The sequence below is a fragment of the Pseudorasbora parva genome, chromosome 8 (assembly GCF_024679245.1).
Source record: "Pseudorasbora parva isolate DD20220531a chromosome 8, ASM2467924v1, whole genome shotgun sequence".
Classification (NCBI taxonomy): Eukaryota; Metazoa; Chordata; class Actinopteri; order Cypriniformes; family Gobionidae; genus Pseudorasbora; species Pseudorasbora parva.
Window position 1 is genome coordinate 39,090,821 of NC_090179.1, and position 17,701 is coordinate 39,108,521.

At 36.1% G+C, this 17,701-nt stretch overlaps 2 protein-coding genes across 5 annotated transcripts in view; both read left to right on the forward strand.

Moving 5' to 3' along the window:
- The first annotated feature begins 1,407 nt into the window (after nucleotides 1-1,407).
- On the forward strand, nucleotides 1,408-7,393 carry si:ch211-229d2.5 (zona pellucida-like domain-containing protein 1). Its single transcript, XM_067451859.1, has 10 exons — nucleotides 1,408-1,520; nucleotides 1,634-1,854; nucleotides 2,991-3,175; nucleotides 4,044-4,116; nucleotides 4,224-4,321; nucleotides 4,405-4,485; nucleotides 4,792-4,960; nucleotides 6,284-6,392; nucleotides 6,502-6,519; nucleotides 6,614-7,393. Exons 1-10 carry the CDS (start codon nucleotides 1,436-1,438, stop codon nucleotides 6,748-6,750), a joined length of 1,176 nt encoding a protein of 391 aa, XP_067307960.1. The 5' UTR covers nucleotides 1,408-1,435; the 3' UTR covers nucleotides 6,751-7,393.
- Nucleotides 7,394-7,839: 446 nt separating this feature from the next.
- Nucleotides 7,840-17,701, forward strand: part of alcamb (activated leukocyte cell adhesion molecule b) — a 46,040-nt gene continuing 36,178 nt past the window's right edge. For all 4 annotated transcript variants that reach the window (XM_067451192.1, XM_067451193.1, XM_067451194.1 and 1 more), the window contains exons 1-2: nucleotides 7,840-7,972; nucleotides 11,908-12,087. In XM_067451192.1, coding sequence (XP_067307293.1) covers nucleotides 11,997-12,087 — 91 coding nt within the window. In that variant the 5' untranslated portion in view covers nucleotides 7,840-7,972; nucleotides 11,908-11,996. The remainder of the gene's footprint in view (nucleotides 7,973-11,907; nucleotides 12,088-17,701) is intronic.

Consider the following 17,701-nt stretch of genomic DNA (forward strand, 5'->3'; position numbering starts at 1 on the left):
TTTACTTTCGTTTTGTTTATTTATTTTGAAATTAAAAAGTTTGTTAAATATTCGCCGGTTCCCGCCTCCTTCTTTCCATCAACGAACCTTGTTACAGTCCTTTAGTCGTGACTTATTCACGATACAGCTCTAGCCTCGAGTACATTATTGCTTTTATAAAATGGTTACCACACAAACTAAATATTAATGCCAAAAAATATGTATCAATGCAGCTTTCATGAAGTAAAATCACTAAATGTCTTCCATCCGCTGGAAAAAATAGTACCTGACTGTAATTAAAAGAAGTTACATTATGTTCTTTATGTGTGAGGGAGTCAGTCAGTAGTGAAGACTTTTATATTGAAAGTTCTGACACTTGTTGTGAACATGGAGCAAAACACAACACACAAATGCATTGACTAGCGCTGGACACTGGAAAACCCCTTAACTGTTAAAAAGACAAGATATCGCAGTGGACATTCAAACTGTTTTTGTATTATGAACATAAGACTGACCTGAAAGAAAATGCTATATCTGAATGCAGGTAATACACTTACTCACTCGACCCACCCTTCTCATAAACATCATGCCCACACACACACACATACACACACACACACACACACACACACACACACACACACAAACGAACAATACTCTTCATAATACAGTAGGCGTCATTGAACAAAATTAATGAGAACAAAGATATAGGTCTATGTTTATGTTGCTAAGAGTAGTTGCTAAGGGTAGTGATACACAGAAAAGACCAATGGGTGAAGCGGCCATAGCAATGTTTTATCGTGAATAAAACACAGCTATTGTCCAATCAGAATCAAGGGCTGATTTTATAACCAAAAATAAACAAAACATTTTTTTCCCAAACTGTAGTATATGCATGTGACTTCATCCAGTGTCCACCAAGGCTTTAATGTAACAAACCTCCTAAAAGGCATTCAAGGTCAGAGGTTACACTGCGGACTATTATGTCCAAAGAGAAGATGAGACCATCCACATATCATGTGCGTCTTCAAAGGAGTTTGTACTTATTTTATTAAATTACATGTTGATATGTGTCAGGATGTACGAAATGACAAAGACAGTGGTCATTGTTTATGGTCTAACTTTAAAGGGAATGTGTAAGGTTTCAGGTTTTGCCTCAAGGTAATGGCACCTTATCCACAAAAGTGAATTGTTCTGGAGAACTCAAACAACCATAAAAAATGGCAAATGACCTTGTTTTGATCCAATCCTGCGGAAGTGCTCCAACTAACCTTTCCTACACACACACACACATATATATAAAGAACAGACTGAAGCCTCTCAGAGTTGAGCCAACATTGACTTTGAGACTCTTTAACAGAAAGGATACATTCAGGAGCTCCTCAAGATTTTCTCTGGGGTGCCGAGTGTCATTTTATAGTAATTTTTGGACATTGATTAAGAGCAGATAGCTGACATGTTTCTACTCAGCCTCTTGATTTTGGGCGCGCTGGTTCAAGGCCACCTGACTATTGACTGTGGGTCTTCCCTCCGGCGTCCAGGTATTACCGCTCATCTCTTGTATGCAATTATTATTGTAATTGCTTTTAAAACTAATGAAAGTCACAATCAGTGTTATAAGAAAGACATCATGAAACTTGTCTTTGTTTTACAGAGTACACCGACATCGCAGTGTCTTGCGGGACTCAATCTATAAATTTGGCAATCCAAGTTTGCCCGGTCATTTACACTGGCTATAACGAGTCTTTGTTGATATTGAATCAAATTGCAAATGATCCGCTGTGTCAGGGAACGCTGGATGCGACTGCAACTCCACCAGTCGTGCGCTTCAGCTTTCCGCTTAGACAATTGGACGCCTGTGGCAGCATCTTCCGCGTGAGTATTACTGCATCTGCAATGAAAATAGTCATCTCTACTTAAAAAAAAAAAAAAAAAAAAAATTAAAAAAACTTTAAACCAAACTGACCTTGCAGTATGAAGAGTTGAGAAGTGTTCAGGCCAGCAGCAAACCATTCTGGTTACCAACAGGGGGCAGTGTTAAGGACTGTTCTCACCAAGAACGATAACTATATTAGCGTCCACAGCATAGATTGTAAAAAAATATGGACGTTTTGTCTGTGACATCACCCATAGGATTCTGAAAAGCAGTTTTGAAGCATAAAGTAGGGGGTCGAGCTGGCCACCATCTTGGCAGCTCTGCGTGTCACTCCCAGGTAACAGAAAATGGGCAAAAAGGCGGGACGTGGCTGGAGCTGAGGTGACGTGTGACTAACAGACAGCAGACAAACGAAAATCCACCTGTCATTCTGTTCTTGGCTGTGTCCGAAATCAGCCCCTATTATAAAAAGGGCACTATTTGAGGGGACAGCAATTTGTAGTGGTGTCCGAAACCATAGTGGACGTTATTGAGAATTCTCATTCAATCATTGTTTTTAAGGGTTTATACATGCTACTTTCCATGCCGGAGTTTAATATAAATCTGCTCATTACTAGGTTACTGGAGCTGCCAGTTTTTACATTTCAAATCATTATTAAACAGCGAGCAGAAACTTTGAAAAAGCGCCAGCCCCTCCGGCACACTCACTGTCTCTGAATTCACTCACTCGTTTTCATTTACTCCTCCAAGAGGACTATAATAGTGGAGTAAAGTAGGGAATAGTGAATGAGGGTATAGTGGGCGTTTCGATCACAGCACTTGTCTGTCACTTTAAATCTTTGAGCTCGTTACTGCAGGATGGATTCTGATTGGCTGTCAATTGCTTTACGTTCATCAGGTGGATTAAATTGTTCTGAAAGTGATTCCAACAAAATCGCCTCTGCGCCGTTATCGTTTAGCTGTGAACTCTGCTATTATTTATCGTTATTATATGTAGTTATAGTCCCTGGTGTGAGCGGGCATGTACTCCTACTATAATTAGAGCATCATCTTGTTGAACAGGTTTCAAAACACACAGTATTTCGTTCTCTCTCTGCACAAGTCTTCTGCATTTTGTTGTCTCATCACTTTATAGACCACGAGTGCCGCGGGAACCGGGATCTTCGCAGACTTCTCTAACATCCAGACGGTCAACATCAGTGGGGTGGTCAGATCTTTTGACCCCACGGTAGGAACGGTGACCTACAATGCCGAGCTGAAGTATTTCTACTCCTGTGCATATCCACTCGAGTACCTGGTCAACAATACACAAGTTGATGTGTAAGATCTTTTAACTCTCTTAATAGGTTAATCCTGCTAAAATGATAATAATAAAAAAATCTTAAAGCACCAATTCGGTGTCCAAGTGTAGTTATTTAGTCAAAATTATGAAATCCCACTTAAATCAGCTAAGACTTAGACTTGCCATATTTATATAAACAAAGCAAGGATGGTTCATAGACTTTAACTTTTGGACTGACCCACACACTTTCTTACATACACTACTGTTAAAATAGATTTTGAAAGAAATTCATACTTTTGTTCTGTGGGGATGCATTAAATTAATCAAACACATGTATATATATTTCAGGTTTTCTTTTGAACATTTTATTAATGAGAGAATCCCAAATTAAATAAATCATGCTTTCCATAAATATCTTAAGCAATACAACTGTTCTCAGCCTATGAGAATAATAATAAATGTTTCTTGAGCAGCAAACCATCCTATTGGAATAGGGTGACCAATTGCCTGTTTTCCCAGGACATGTCCTGACCCTAATATAACAATTTTCTATCCGGCATGCATTGAAATTAACAAAGGAATCTTTGAGTAAACTTCCAAGTATCATTTGAGTATTTCATTGCCGGGCCGAGTTCATTCCTGGTTTTCGGTAATCAATATATAGTCACCCTATATTATGATTTCTGAAGGATTATTTGACGTTGAAAATTCAGCAGGAGAAAATAAATAGGAGATTTGTTTAAAGAAAAAAACATTTAGTAGGCTAGTGTATATAGTATTAAACATCTGAAAATGCAGCTGCTTAGTCCAAACTGCATAAATATTTTAATGGGATGGTAAAATTGTAACGCAGGAGAACTTGAACTGCTTGGCCCTTATAAAATGGAACCTCTCCTCCCTCTGCAGGTCATCCTCCTCTATTGCAGTGCAGGACAACAATGGAAGTTTCATCAGCACTTTAAGCATGCAGCTCTTCCAAGTACAAACACTTTTTTTTTCTTCAATTTCCCAAATCTGTAGCTTTTTCTATTTGACTTTGTCAAATCATTTTCAGTCCCTAAACCTGTGTTTGAATTGTGCCTCTAGGATGAAAACTACACTTCTCCGCTCAAAATCCCATTTATAGGCATTGAGCTCAGAACGCAAATCTTTGTGCAAGTCATGGCCGCAAACTTAACTTCACAGTGAGTAACAGAGATGTTTCTCCTAGGAAATGCCTCTATTAGTTAATGTAGAAGTTGACTGATTCTGTGCTCCTCCTCCACAGGTATCACGTTCTGCTGGATCGATGCTACGCCTCTATCTCACCCATACCCGCCAATTCAACCTATTTCAATCTTTTTGTCCCGTAAGTTTACAAAATTCTTTTTAAAAAACAACTGGAACCATAGAAATTCAAGGAAATGAATTGGTCATCTGATCCTGTAAGAAATAAGTTCTTGGAAAAACAGGAAAGCTAGTGGTAGTTTTCTGCCCGCACATTATCTGATTATTTTTACGGACACTTAAACACAAAACAATGCGGCTTAAAATTCAGGTAAAGTTCAAAATACAGACAAAATCAATACAGACAATTCCTTCATATTAACACAGGAAGTTGGGCCCTGTTTTTAGAGTGTATAACACACTTGAAATGTACCTTTTACCCAAAAAGGTGCTCGAAGGATTCGTTCACCACCATGTTGGAGAATGGAGACAGTCAGAAGGCTCGCTTCAGCTTCCCAGCCTTCCGCTTTATCGAGCAGCAGAACCAGACCATTTCCACCTACTACCTCCATTGCATCACCAGGCTGTGTGAAGCCAGCACCTGCCCCCAGTTCAAGGTACCACAAGCTCTCAGAACTCAGTGGTGAACAGAATGCTCAAATAGGGGTAAATATATGGCAAGCCGTTTTGACTTTTGCTATATACCAGGATATGAATTCTTGATATCACCAGTTCAGTCATCACTAGTTAAAATGCTAATTCTTGATATCAGGAATTATATTGCAACTAGTATCAATGGTAATTTAAAATGTCAGGAATTACATTTCCACTTCTTGATATCAACAATGAAGTCATCACTTGCAGAAATATGAATTATGGATATCAACAATTGAATTTGAATGCCAGTCTATGGTGACATTCAACTAGTAAAAATATAGTTACAGATATGAAGACTTACAGTTTTTACTATTTAAAATGTAATTCTTTATATCAATAATTCATATTTCTTTCATTGTTGATATCAAAAAATCCTGATATCAAGAACTCATGTCTAGAAAAGTTAAAATGGCCCGCCATACAAATGTCTGTTCTTGATATCAACAACTGAACTTATACTAGTAAAAATGTTACATTTTGATATCAATAATTCAGCAACTGAAAACTAGTGACAAATGTTAATTTCTGATATCATGAATGTGATTTTTACTAGTAAGCAGAAAAGGGCATTTAAATCGAATATCATTTTTTCAAATAAGCCTTTTATCCATTTTCTATCCCGTAACATAAAAATATAATATCAAACCAAATTCTTGTAAAAAAAAAAAAATGCATTTTATATATATAAAGAATAGCCGCTTTCTTTGAATATTAAATAGAAAAACGATTGAACACGGATCCATTTTAGATATCTAAAATTACTTTCCTGATTATTGACATTTCAGAATTTGAAAATTAACAAATTTAACTGTTAAAATTCATTTACTGATATCAAGAATTAACATTTCAACTAGTCCACAATATCAGGAATTTTTATTTTTAATAGTAACCACGTAATTATTGATATAAAAATTTGATTTTTACTAGTAAGCATTGTACAGGTATTTCTGATATGTGAAATCAATAATTATTTTTATCAACACTTGCATTTTAATGGCAGCCTACATTTAACTAGTGAAAATACAATTACAGATATCAAAAATGGTTGATATGAATAATTAATATTTCTGCGAGTGACGATGTCATTGTTGATATCAAGAATTAACATTTTTACTAGTGGAAAAATGTCCTTCCTGACATCAAGAATTATTTAATTTTAAAGCGAAAACCGAATTGTTGATATCAAGAATTCCTATCCTGGGAATGAATAAAAGTAGAAATGGCTTGCCATATAAATGTGTCCTGCTGTTTTGTTTAACCTTAATTCCCTTTTCATTGATCAGAAATGTAGCACGAGGAGGAGACGTGAAACACAGTCAACCACAATTAAAGATGGCATCTCAGACACCACCCTCATCACCTCAGTACCTATCAGGACTCAATCGAACCCCCGTACGGCTCTCTCCTTCCTGATCCTTGTCATAATTTATGAAACTAATGGATATTTTTCAAGAAGCATAAATGTAGTCAGATATTAACTTCTAATTGCTCTTTCTTTCAGCCCTTACTAACGAAGGAGGTAAGTCTTCCTCATCAGTGTGTTTCATTTACAGAAGAGTGGCAGAAAACAAGTCATTTTGGTAATAACGTTGTGTCTCCTGTTTCCTGTACAGCAATGAGCAGTGCACAGAAGGGTGCTAGTGGGGCGTCTGTGGGACTGGGCATTGCTCTGGCTGTCCTCGTCATCGTCGGCACCGTTGCTGCTCTCATGGCCGTGACATTTTACCGCAGACTCAAAATGCTACGCTAACTGTCAGTGATTAAATTAAAACAGCACTGGTGGAGGTGGGAACTGGGGATCATATCAATATTTGACTTTTTAAAATAAAATCTCTCAGCATAGCAGACAACATGATTGTCATTTGAAATGCAAATATTGCTCACAGCAAAAAAATATTTAAGTAAAAACTGCTGAATTTATTCATTCATTTATTTACACGTGTATATTTCAGATACACATTTTTTTAATTGATACATTACATATTAAAGCTAAATATGTACAGAATGTGTGGAAGGATTACACAGGGAGCAATGCTTGTTTATGGGGTGTTTGTGAAAAAGTGATTTTTAATTTATCGTAATGGATTTGTGCTAAAGTTGTGCCACATTAAAGCAGGATTCAAGGCTTTAGGATTGACAGCTTATACATTATTCTAAATGCTGCATGAAGAGCTGTGCTTTGATTTAGCACACTTGTGTCTTATGTGGAAGGAAAGTGTAATTTAAAAAAAGGATATGCTTATTTTATTTTGGAAACTTAAGCATATGTAATATGTTACAAATCCAAACAGTTGCTATTGTGGAACTGATTTGCTTTCAAGAATCATATTCATTTTTCTGTATTGTAGGCTATTTGTTAAGTTTTTACTCTTAATGCATGCAATGTCATTAATAAAGGCTGAGTAGAAATGTGAAAACATGTGGATGGTTTCCTCTCCCAGAACCACTAGAGGGAGCCTCACCATTATTGAAAACACCAGCAAGCAGTCATGTTGCAAAAGTGCTGTTTATTTCAGAACATTTTACAAATCACTGCTCTAGGTTTCCCCCACAACTGAGGCCTAAACCAAAGAAAGTCTGTAGTTTGTTGTGTTTGAAAACAAGTAAGCTAGCCTATATGAATTTTTTTTTTTATCGTAGTATACACATACTTTATACATATTACTTTATTTTTTTTAATATGATTTTTTCGTTAAAATCACTAAAAGTCTTCCTTCCTCTGAAAAAAGAAGAAAAAAAAGTCCCTGGCCGTAAACTACAACAGAAGTTACATTATTACGCCTTTAGATGGCGGTAAAGACTGTCTTTATGAGTGAGTCACTGTCACTGAGAAGAAGAGAAGACTTTCACATAACTGACAAGTGCTTTTACTAGCGCCCATTAACTAAAAAGACAAGATATCGCAGCGGACATTCAAATAGATTTTCTATTATGAACATAGGACTGAAGGAAAATGCTATATCTAAATGCAGGTAATACACTCAATATCTCTATCTCTCTCTCATATTAGGCTACACATAATACAGAGTAAGCTCCAATTACATATAATAATATCAGAAGAGCAATATGTTTACGTTGTTAAGAGTGATTGCTAAGGGTGTTGTGTAGGGATACACAGAACCGTGTTGGGCGAAGCAGTCAGCGCCATAGATATATAGTGTCTTTTAGTAAATAAATAAAAAAACAGCTATTGACCAATCAGATTCAGGCTGCATCCTCTAGCGTCAGTCGCTAGAGCGTCTCTCGAGGTCAGAGGAGTGAGGTTTACTCGCACAGCAACTACTAGCCTACTAGCTGGCCTCTGTTACATACATTCAAAATGTTATTTTTAAAACATTAATCTTAGCATTATTTGTGCAGAAGTAATTATACCAATTCAGAGGCAACGTTTGTGCCACCTCTGCAACATAAAGATTATTTTTTATTGTTAGTGACTATATTTTTATTGTTTATGATTATCAGCACTATATAGTGTCTTATTCTAATTGTATTTATTGATTAAATATAACATTTCAAGAAAGTCTGTACACGCTTTCAAAGAAGTCTTTAAATGTGAGATAAGCACCACGTTTGGACTAGTTTGAAGGTGCCTGAGCCTCTTAATTAAATATAAGACATTTCTCAGACTGTATATGGATCTTTTAGAGGATTTTGAGGAGTTCTGGTCTTAGTCTTGGCCCAGTCTCATCATGCCTCGGTCTTGGTCTCGACTTGGTCTCGGTTTAGTTGGTCTTGACTACAACACACCTGTGAACGTCACAACAGTAGCGCTCAAACTCTTGGGAATTCTCTGCTGCTTATAGCCTATATGGCTATATTCACGTGATGAGAAAATGCTGTTTGGAGATTTCCTTTTCAGATTATTGTTCAGTGAGGACAATAGTTTGATTATTGAAGTCAGTGTACGCATAGCTCTTGTTTCAGATAAAAGCACAATAGTCATATTCTGCTGTACAAACACCAACTCTCTATTCATAAATTGTTTGTTTATAGATATCCCCCCCAAAATTAATTTTGTGAAATGCATTTAGTACTACAGTACAGTAGTAATATTAACGAAGCCTTGCTTTAATGTCAGAGCCACTGCATATTAAAAATGTACACGGTGCTAAGTAGGTCATGATAAATGCACAGAAAAATGACTTTCATTATATGATGATGAGGATAGTTAATACGCGAGAATTATATATGAGGAGGGGTATGAGAAGTAAATACGCCTGTCCTCCATCGAGTAAAGCTCTAATTAATCTAAGAGTGAGGATGTCCTCAGAACAATACATGAGAAATGTAAGACAAAGACAGTCTAAGACAAAACTGGGCAGGAACTCTTCAGAGGACGCAGGCGTGACCTTATTACTTAGAAAGATGACTTGATTTCAATTGCAACGCAATGTGCTAATTGCAATGGCTTAAAGTAGTGTGTGAGCGGTGATTTATTGTGTGGTAATGGAATTCTCTATGATGCAATTTCATGTAATGTTAAATTGCATGGCAGGGTTAAACTAATTAATGGAGTAGATATATTTAAAACAGACAAGTAGTGTCATTTTTGGAGATGGAGTTTGCAAGAAATTACCAGACAGGAAAGGAATCATGAAAAATGTATGCACTGTACCATATCCAGACAGATGGGCCTGTCTCTGGAGACTGTGGGTAAAACATTAGCAGCGAATGAAACTCTCAGTCTAGATACTGCGCAATATTACTTTAATGTTGGGTTATGTTTTTTAATGTTTTCTTTTATTTCTTTTTTGGGAAGATAATGGCAATGTTTTTTTGTTTAGCTTTTGTGAAGTAGGAAATGAGAAAATCAGCTGCTGCTGAGAACTGTTGTGTTGATCAAACACAAAAAGAAGGGCTTAATCTCCAGATGAAGAGCTCTAAATGACGGTGTGAATGTGTCCTCGCTGAAAACACCCTCTAATTTAAAGACCAGTGTGTTTGAGAAAGCAATGCCGAGGGCTTCAAAAGTTTAATTCCTGTGCTTAAACTATAAAGTTTAGTAATCGTGTATTTTCTTTTGAAGCTTCTTACACTTTTCCAGCACTTTGCGCTGAAAACATCCCACAGTTTACACACTTAAGCATGATTTTAAAAACAAAAGAGTCTATTTTTCTGTTAAATCCTCATGCTTCACTGGCTGTTCTGCTCAAATGATGGATGCTCACGCTCATCATTTCAAATTTCTATTTCATATTGCAAACGTTACGTTTATTTCATTACAGTTCACTACTCTTCAAAAGTTTGGGTTCATTAAGATTTTTAATGTTTTGATTGAAAATACTGTAATGCCTTGAACTATTACATTAGATATTAATATTTAATATATTTTAATATATTAAATTAACTCCAGTCTTCAGTGTCACGTGACACTTCAGAAATCATTCTAATATTTGCTGCACAAGAAACATTTATTATTATCAATGTTGAAAACCGTTGTGCTACTTAATATGTTTTGTGAAGATTCTTTAATGAATAGACAGTTCAAAAGAACAGCAGTTATTTGAAATATATATTTTGTAACCATGTAAGAGTCTTTTCTGTCACTTGTGAATGCATCCTTGCATCCTTTTTTGTAGATGTAAAAAAAAAAATCTGTCCCAAAACTTTTGAATTTTACTCTCAAAAGCTCTCACTGGGGTGGCACCTTTGTACCTAAAGAGTGCATATTAGTACATATTGATATCAAAAGTGGACATATTATTACCTAAATGGTACATGTTAAAACCTTTTTAAGGCACAATATGTAATTTCTGCCGCTAGAGGTCGCTTATTCAAAATAAAGGCATAGTTTGATGATGCCTTGATTTTGCCTGAATCATGGGAGTTGTTATCTTCACTTCTACAGCCGGTGGAAAAGAATCTGACGGGACTCGGGCAGAAATCATATTCATGTAACAACCAAGTTTCTATCTCACAGTTGCTCACCTGTCTAATAAAACACATATATATTATATATTATATAATTTATATAATTTATATATATATATATATATATATATATATATATATATATATATATATATATATATATATATATATATATATATATATATTTTATATAATTTTTATATATATATATAATTTATATATATATATATATATATATATATATATATATATATATATATATATATATATATATATATATATATGTGTGTGTGTGTGTGTGTGTGTGTGTGTGTGTGTGTGTGTGCATGGTGTTTCCATGATTTTTAAAAAACGAAAAACAAGGGTAACTCAGGTATGATGTCATTGATAGGCGACGCACAGATATTGTCCGTGTTCGGGATAAAATTGCTAATTTCTCTAGATTTAAACATTCTTATAAACATTTGGGATAATGTAACTACACAAGTCTACAAAATATATTACACTGTTCTAGTGTTTTTTTTAATATATTTGAATGCAAAAAATCTTACATATTGGGCCTTTAAAGGGTCCAGTAACAGCTTTTGTACCATTTTTTCCCAAGGGAATTATAATTTTTGTGTAAATGCATTTATGTGCCTCTGTGCACTGCAGCATATGTGTATAAATGTACCTTTTTCATTGTTACCTTTTCAATGTTTTACCTTTTAAAGCATTAAAAATGCACCACAGTCTCTGCAATAATTTAAATATTAGATTCTTAAACTATGATGATGGCTAGTTTACTCTACTTTTTTACCATTGCAATCACATTCAAGTGTAAGGAAGAAAATTATAAGTGCCGTGTAGGAAAAAATGGTTTCATTCAAGGAGTTGTGTAACACTATTAAGCTGCTTGGAACATGATGTTTGTCACCAATATAGCAATTGGTATTTACAGTTATGAACAAAACAGGAAATGCCGCAGATTTTTTTACAGATCAGTCAGACAATTTTCTTTTTAATCATACATTGCTTCGATTTTGTACACCCGCAGCGTTTTACCAGTGGAATGCAGGGACATTTTTACAGTCTCTGACCCAGATGTAAAGGAGAGTTCAGGGCCGAAGCGCCAGATCGTGCCAGATGGGACGGTTGAGTGCGTCCTATAGCAGACCCCCTGCTGAGCATAGACCAGCCCCAGCCACACATCTCCCGACCTGCTCCAGCTGTAGAGGTGCTGCTCATCTTTCATAATTCATTACAGGGGCCGAGACACAAAGCAGGCTGCCTGCAGGCTGTGCTATGATGTAAAAGGTGCTGCATTATGCATAGGATATGTTATGTTCTCAGCTTCAGACCGAGCAAAGGTCTGCCATCTGAATCACTGAGTAACTGGGAAAGAGGGCAAAATGTCAATGTGTATTGTGGTGACCCGAATGATTTGTGAAAATGCTCCTCACAAGTAACTCACCTGGTCAGCGTGAAACTGTCACCACAATAAATTTTACGCAAGGACGGATATCCCAGCTTACACACTGTAAAAAAAAAAAAATGTTGATTTTTGTTGGTTTAACTTAAAAAAGTAAGTAACCTGGTTGCCTTAAAATGTTGTGTTTATTGAACTTAAAAATTTGAGTTGATACAATGAAGGAAATTTGTTCAATAAATAGAAACTCAAAACATTTTGGTATTATTGTATCAGAACCACATAAAAAAAATTTGATAAATCATGAAAATAGCACTATTCGGCATGTTTCACTGCATCATCAGAAATAAAACACACACAATTACCCAATATGCTGACAAAATCTTTTAATAATATTTTCATAAAGGTTGTCGAATCTCCAAAAATGTTCATTGTATTAACTCAAAATTTTAATTTCAATGAACTCAAAATTTTAAGGCAACCAGGTAACTTTTTTTCTAAATGATTTTTTACAGTGCAAAAATATGTTTTAATTCAAAATGTCCAGTCTTATATATATATATATATATATATATATATATATATATATATATATATATATATATATATATATATAAAACATTTAAAGACCCCCTGCGATGAAAATTTCCTTTTTGTCAAAGTCAAATCGGTCCTTTCATTATATCAACTAGCGAATCCCTGATACTAAATTTCTTTACCGATACTGATTATTGGCTGATACATTGGCACATCTCTAATTTGGACAAAAAAAGTTGAAACACACTGAAATAATTTATTTTGTGATCACACAGGTTTGTCACAGGTTTGGAGTGTCATGAGAGCGAGTAAATGATGGCAGGAAAAGTGGCCGTCATCCAGTTGACTTCCTTTTCCTGTAACATTCTTTACATTAAATTAGTCAACGACATAGTTCGGAGCAGTAGCTCATGCTGTCATTATGAGTCACTCAATACAAGTCTTACCAGTTCACAAAGCGGCTTAGACACTCTTTTATTTTGAGAAGTGAAGGGATCAGAGTACTTTGAGTCAGAGGCAACCTTTTCATTAAAGATTTATAGCCTCCAGAGATACAAATACATTTCAGTTTAGAGTACAAACACCAGTATTGTCCAACACACGAAAGAATTTGTGCTCCATATTTGAGTTTCTTTTTTTAAATGCTGTAGTTTTATTCCTGTTTGTTGTCACAAAGTTTTAAATACATATACAGTATGGAAGAGAAAATTGCTTTTCTATGTGGATATATAAAACTATCAATAATGATCATGTTTGTAATAGACATTGAGAAAAAATATATATATGGAGCATGATGTTTACACGTTCAACTAAAAACTGGCTGTTCAAAACTGTGCAAGATTATTTGTTCAATCTAGGCAAAGTGACATCACTGTGTTTTAATACAGCTTTTTTAGTCGTATTCGCGGATCCGTGCGAACAGGGTATCGTTGTTGTTGTGTGTACTCGAAAAACACAAAGGAACTTTTTTCCCCCTTTTTAGTACATTGTTGTCATGTTACTGAATGACAAGTGACAATTGTGATGATGTTTGGGCAGATCTTTGGCTGCGGATGTGTTTGGGGTTTGGAAATTTTGAGCGGTTTGACCCCGCTTGGAATGCGACCATGTCTGAAAAAGCGAAAAGCTCAGTTTTTTTGTCTGAAAAATTGCCAGAGGGCTTGTGAAATTCAGTCAATAGCATGACAGGATCTCTAACAGACCTCCATAGTTCCACAACAGAAACCTGCAAAAGAATTACAATCCCGACAGGACGAGACACGCCTCCGCAGAACCAACCGCATCTTTCTATAATCTCTGCAACATTTTTCATGCTATTTTGTCTATTGGGTTGTATGAAGTGTTATTTTTAGTATTATTTATATAGTATTATGATATTTTTTATATTGTGTATGAGCTTTTATTTTTAGATTTTCTATTTTAATTTTCTATTTAAATTTGATTGATTGTGTCAATTTTATTACTATATACAGTATATGTACAAGCGGAAGGATTTGAGCGAGTTTGAGGGCCAAATTGTGATGGCCAGACAACTGGGTCAGAATATCTCCAAAACTGCAGCTCTTGTGGGGTGTTCCCGGTCTGCAGGGGTCAGTATCTATCAAAAGTGCTCCAAGGAAGGAACAGTGGTGAACCGGAGACAGGGTCATGGCTCACTGATACACGTGGGGAGCAAAGGCTGGCCCGTGGGGTCTGATCAAACAGATGAGCTACTGTTAATGTTGGTTCTGATAGGAAGGTGTCAGAATACACAGTCCATCTCAGTTTGTTGTGTATGGGGCTTCATAGCCGCAGACCAGTCAGGGTGCCCATGCTGACCCCTGTCCACCGGCGAAAGCACCAACAGTGGACGCGTGATCATCAGAACTGGACCACGGAGCAATGGAAGAAGCTGACCTGGACTGATGAATGACGTTTTCTTTTACATCACATGGATGGCACCAGTGTGATATTTGGACAATGTTCTGCTGGGAAACCTTGGATCCTGACTACCATGTTGATGTTACTTTGACACGTACCACCTACCTAAGCATTGTGTCAGACCATGAACACCCTTTCATGTAAACGGTATTCCCTGGCTGTGGCTCTTTCAGCAGGATAATGCGCTCTGAAACATATCAAAAATGGTTCAGGAATGATATGAGGAGCACAAAAATGAGTTTGAGGTGTTGACTTGGCCTCCAAATTCCCCAGATCTCAATCCAATTGAGCATCTGTGGGATGTGCTGAACAAACAAGTCCGATCCATGGAGGCCCCACCTCGCAACTTACAGGACTTAAAGAATCTGCTGCTAACATCTTGGTGCCACGTACCAGATAGTGAAGTCCATGCTTCAACATAATATGATAGGAAGGTGCTCATAATGTTACGCCTGATCTGTGTGCCTGATTTTGTGGTCAGAATTATTGGCATCTCTGGTAAAAAATTAACAAAGATGGCTGAAAAAATAAATCTGCATTGTTTATCCTTTTGATCTTTCACTCAAAACAATCCAAAAATTGTAACTTTTCATTGAATTAAAATAATTGAAAGTATTCAATCAATTCTAGTATTCATGAGTAACGTATTCCCATTTACATTTGTGTAGTACATCAGGGTGTAGCATGTCATTGTCCAAAATGTCCAGCTATGACTTCTTGTTCCACAGGAGTATAAATATAAGGAAACAAGTTCACTTAATCATTCATCACAATAAGTATATGCACAGCAAAAGATTCTTGAGCTTCACAAAATAGAAAGTGGCTGAAAGAAAGAACATATTAGTTAAAGAAATCCACATTTCCACCATCAGGGCAATAATTAAGAAATTCCAATCAACTAAAGATGTTATGAATCTGCCTGGAAGAGGACGATATCGTCCTAATGCACGGCGAGGAGGAGAGTTTGAGTGAACAAAGACTCTCCAAAGATCACACATGGAGAATTGCAGAGATTAGTTGAGTCTTGGGGTCAGAAAGCCTAAAAAAACAACCCCTTTAATCACCACATGTTGTTGGCGTGGGTTTCAAGAAAAATCCTCCTCACTCATCCAAAAACTAACTCCAGCATATTCAGTTGTCAAACACGCCTGGAACCTCAAAAGAGACCTGGTTCTGTGGTCAGATGAAACTATAAAAAGAGCTTTTTGGCAGCAAACACACCAGATAAGTTTGGAACAGGGATAAAAATGTCCACGGTTAAATATGACGCTGGATCTTTAATGTTGTGGGCCTATTTTCTTGCTGGAGGTCCTGGACATCTTGTTCAGATACATGGTATCATGGATTCAAACAAATAACAACAGATAAAAAAATCTAAACCTGACCGCAGGAAATCTTATTATGGGCCGTGGTGGATCTTCCATCAGGACAATGATCCAAAGCAAACATCAAAATCAACACACAAATGTGTGACTGAGCAGCACAAAATGAAGCTCCTGCCATGGCCGCCCCAGTCCTCTGACCTGAACCCTGAAGAAAATGAGAGTGTGAACTGAAGAGAAGAGCTGTGAATCTGAAGGATCTGGAGAGATTCTGTATGAAGGAATGATCTCTGATCTCTTGTCAGGTGTTCTCCAAACCCTTCAGGCATTATAGAAGAAGACTCATGGCAAAAAGAGGTTACAAAAAGTATTTATTAAAAGGGTGCCAATAATTATGGTAAAAATGTATTTCATAATGTGATTTACCCCAATTATTTTACTTCAATGAAAGGTTAGATTTGTGCTTTTTTATTTTATGAAAGATCAAAAAGATAAACAATGCAGATTTATTTTTCCTGCCACTGATCATATTTAGCAGGGGTGTCAATAAATAAACTTATTTATTTCAGTTCCCAAGGCAACATTCAAGTAGTTTTTCATCTAATATGTATTTTTTTTATTTCAGCATTATTTCAATTACCATTTTTTAAATTGTTTTTTATTTAATAATAACAGCACTAAATATTTCCTCAGACAGTCTAGCTCTGCTCCGGTATCTCAGTTTCGGTGTCAATGCATTTAAAAGTACGAAGCGAATTCCAGTGTTATCAAAAAGAAAAATGTACCCATTAATCTCTTATCATCTGTCTTAGTTCTGCATCTCACTAATTGAATGGGAGGACACTTATTGCATTTATGTTTTCAAAGAAATTCTTCAACCTCCCACCATGAATACATTTGTGGTATTAAACAGGAACAACAACAAGCTGCTTGACAAGTTGCGTCATTGCTTGCATTGTAGATGCTCATTTAATTTGTGTTATGACTGAAGCTAGTTAAATATGCATTTCATGCCTTTTTATCTTGTTTTCAGTGCTTTCCATTTTCTATAATGCATTTCTTTTGTTAGAAAAAGAGCAGGATAATGTATTACTCAGCCATTTTAAGTTTTTTGCTAGATTGTGTTATCTACGCATTCTCATCTGATCCTCTAAATAGCTAAACCAGCATTACGAATTTGTATTTGTAGCATCTACTGATCACCTTAGGCTCTCCTTTGTGATCAGTGGGCTTGTCGTCTCTGTTGTAGGTCTTGGTTTCTGTCACTAAAAAAGGTGGTGCTAATCACAGAAAAACAACAACACCCGCTAACTGATACTGCTTTACTTTATTGTTGATTTGGGCCTTGACCTGTTTTTTGTCAGATCTTGGTTTCAGATATTGGGTCTTTGTCTGGTCGTCGTCTGGTCTTGGTTTGACAGACTCCAGGATTTCAGTTATCAGAAACCAGAGCATCTGAAATCTCTTGTATGCTTTGATGCATAATGAAAGTGATAAACATTATCCGCGGTAAGTGTGTGGGATAAAGGAGACTGATATGTCATCTGAATGTTTCATTAGAATGATTCAAAAATGGGTTTTAGTGGCTCTGGAGAATATTATGAGTTTAAAAAAAAAAAAAAAAGATATCTAAACATGAAGGA

Coding starts and splice junctions, on each gene's coding strand:
- si:ch211-229d2.5 (XM_067451859.1), top strand. CDS start 1,436: ATGTTTCTACTCAGCCTCTTGATTTTGGGCGCGCTGGTTCAAGGCCAC. Junction 1,855..2,990: donor CCTGTGGCAGCATCTTCCGC/GTGAGTATTACT, acceptor ATCACTTTATAG/ACCACGAGTGCCGCGGGAAC. Junction 4,486..4,791: donor TATTTCAATCTTTTTGTCCC/GTAAGTTTACAA, acceptor TTACCCAAAAAG/GTGCTCGAAGGATTCGTTCA.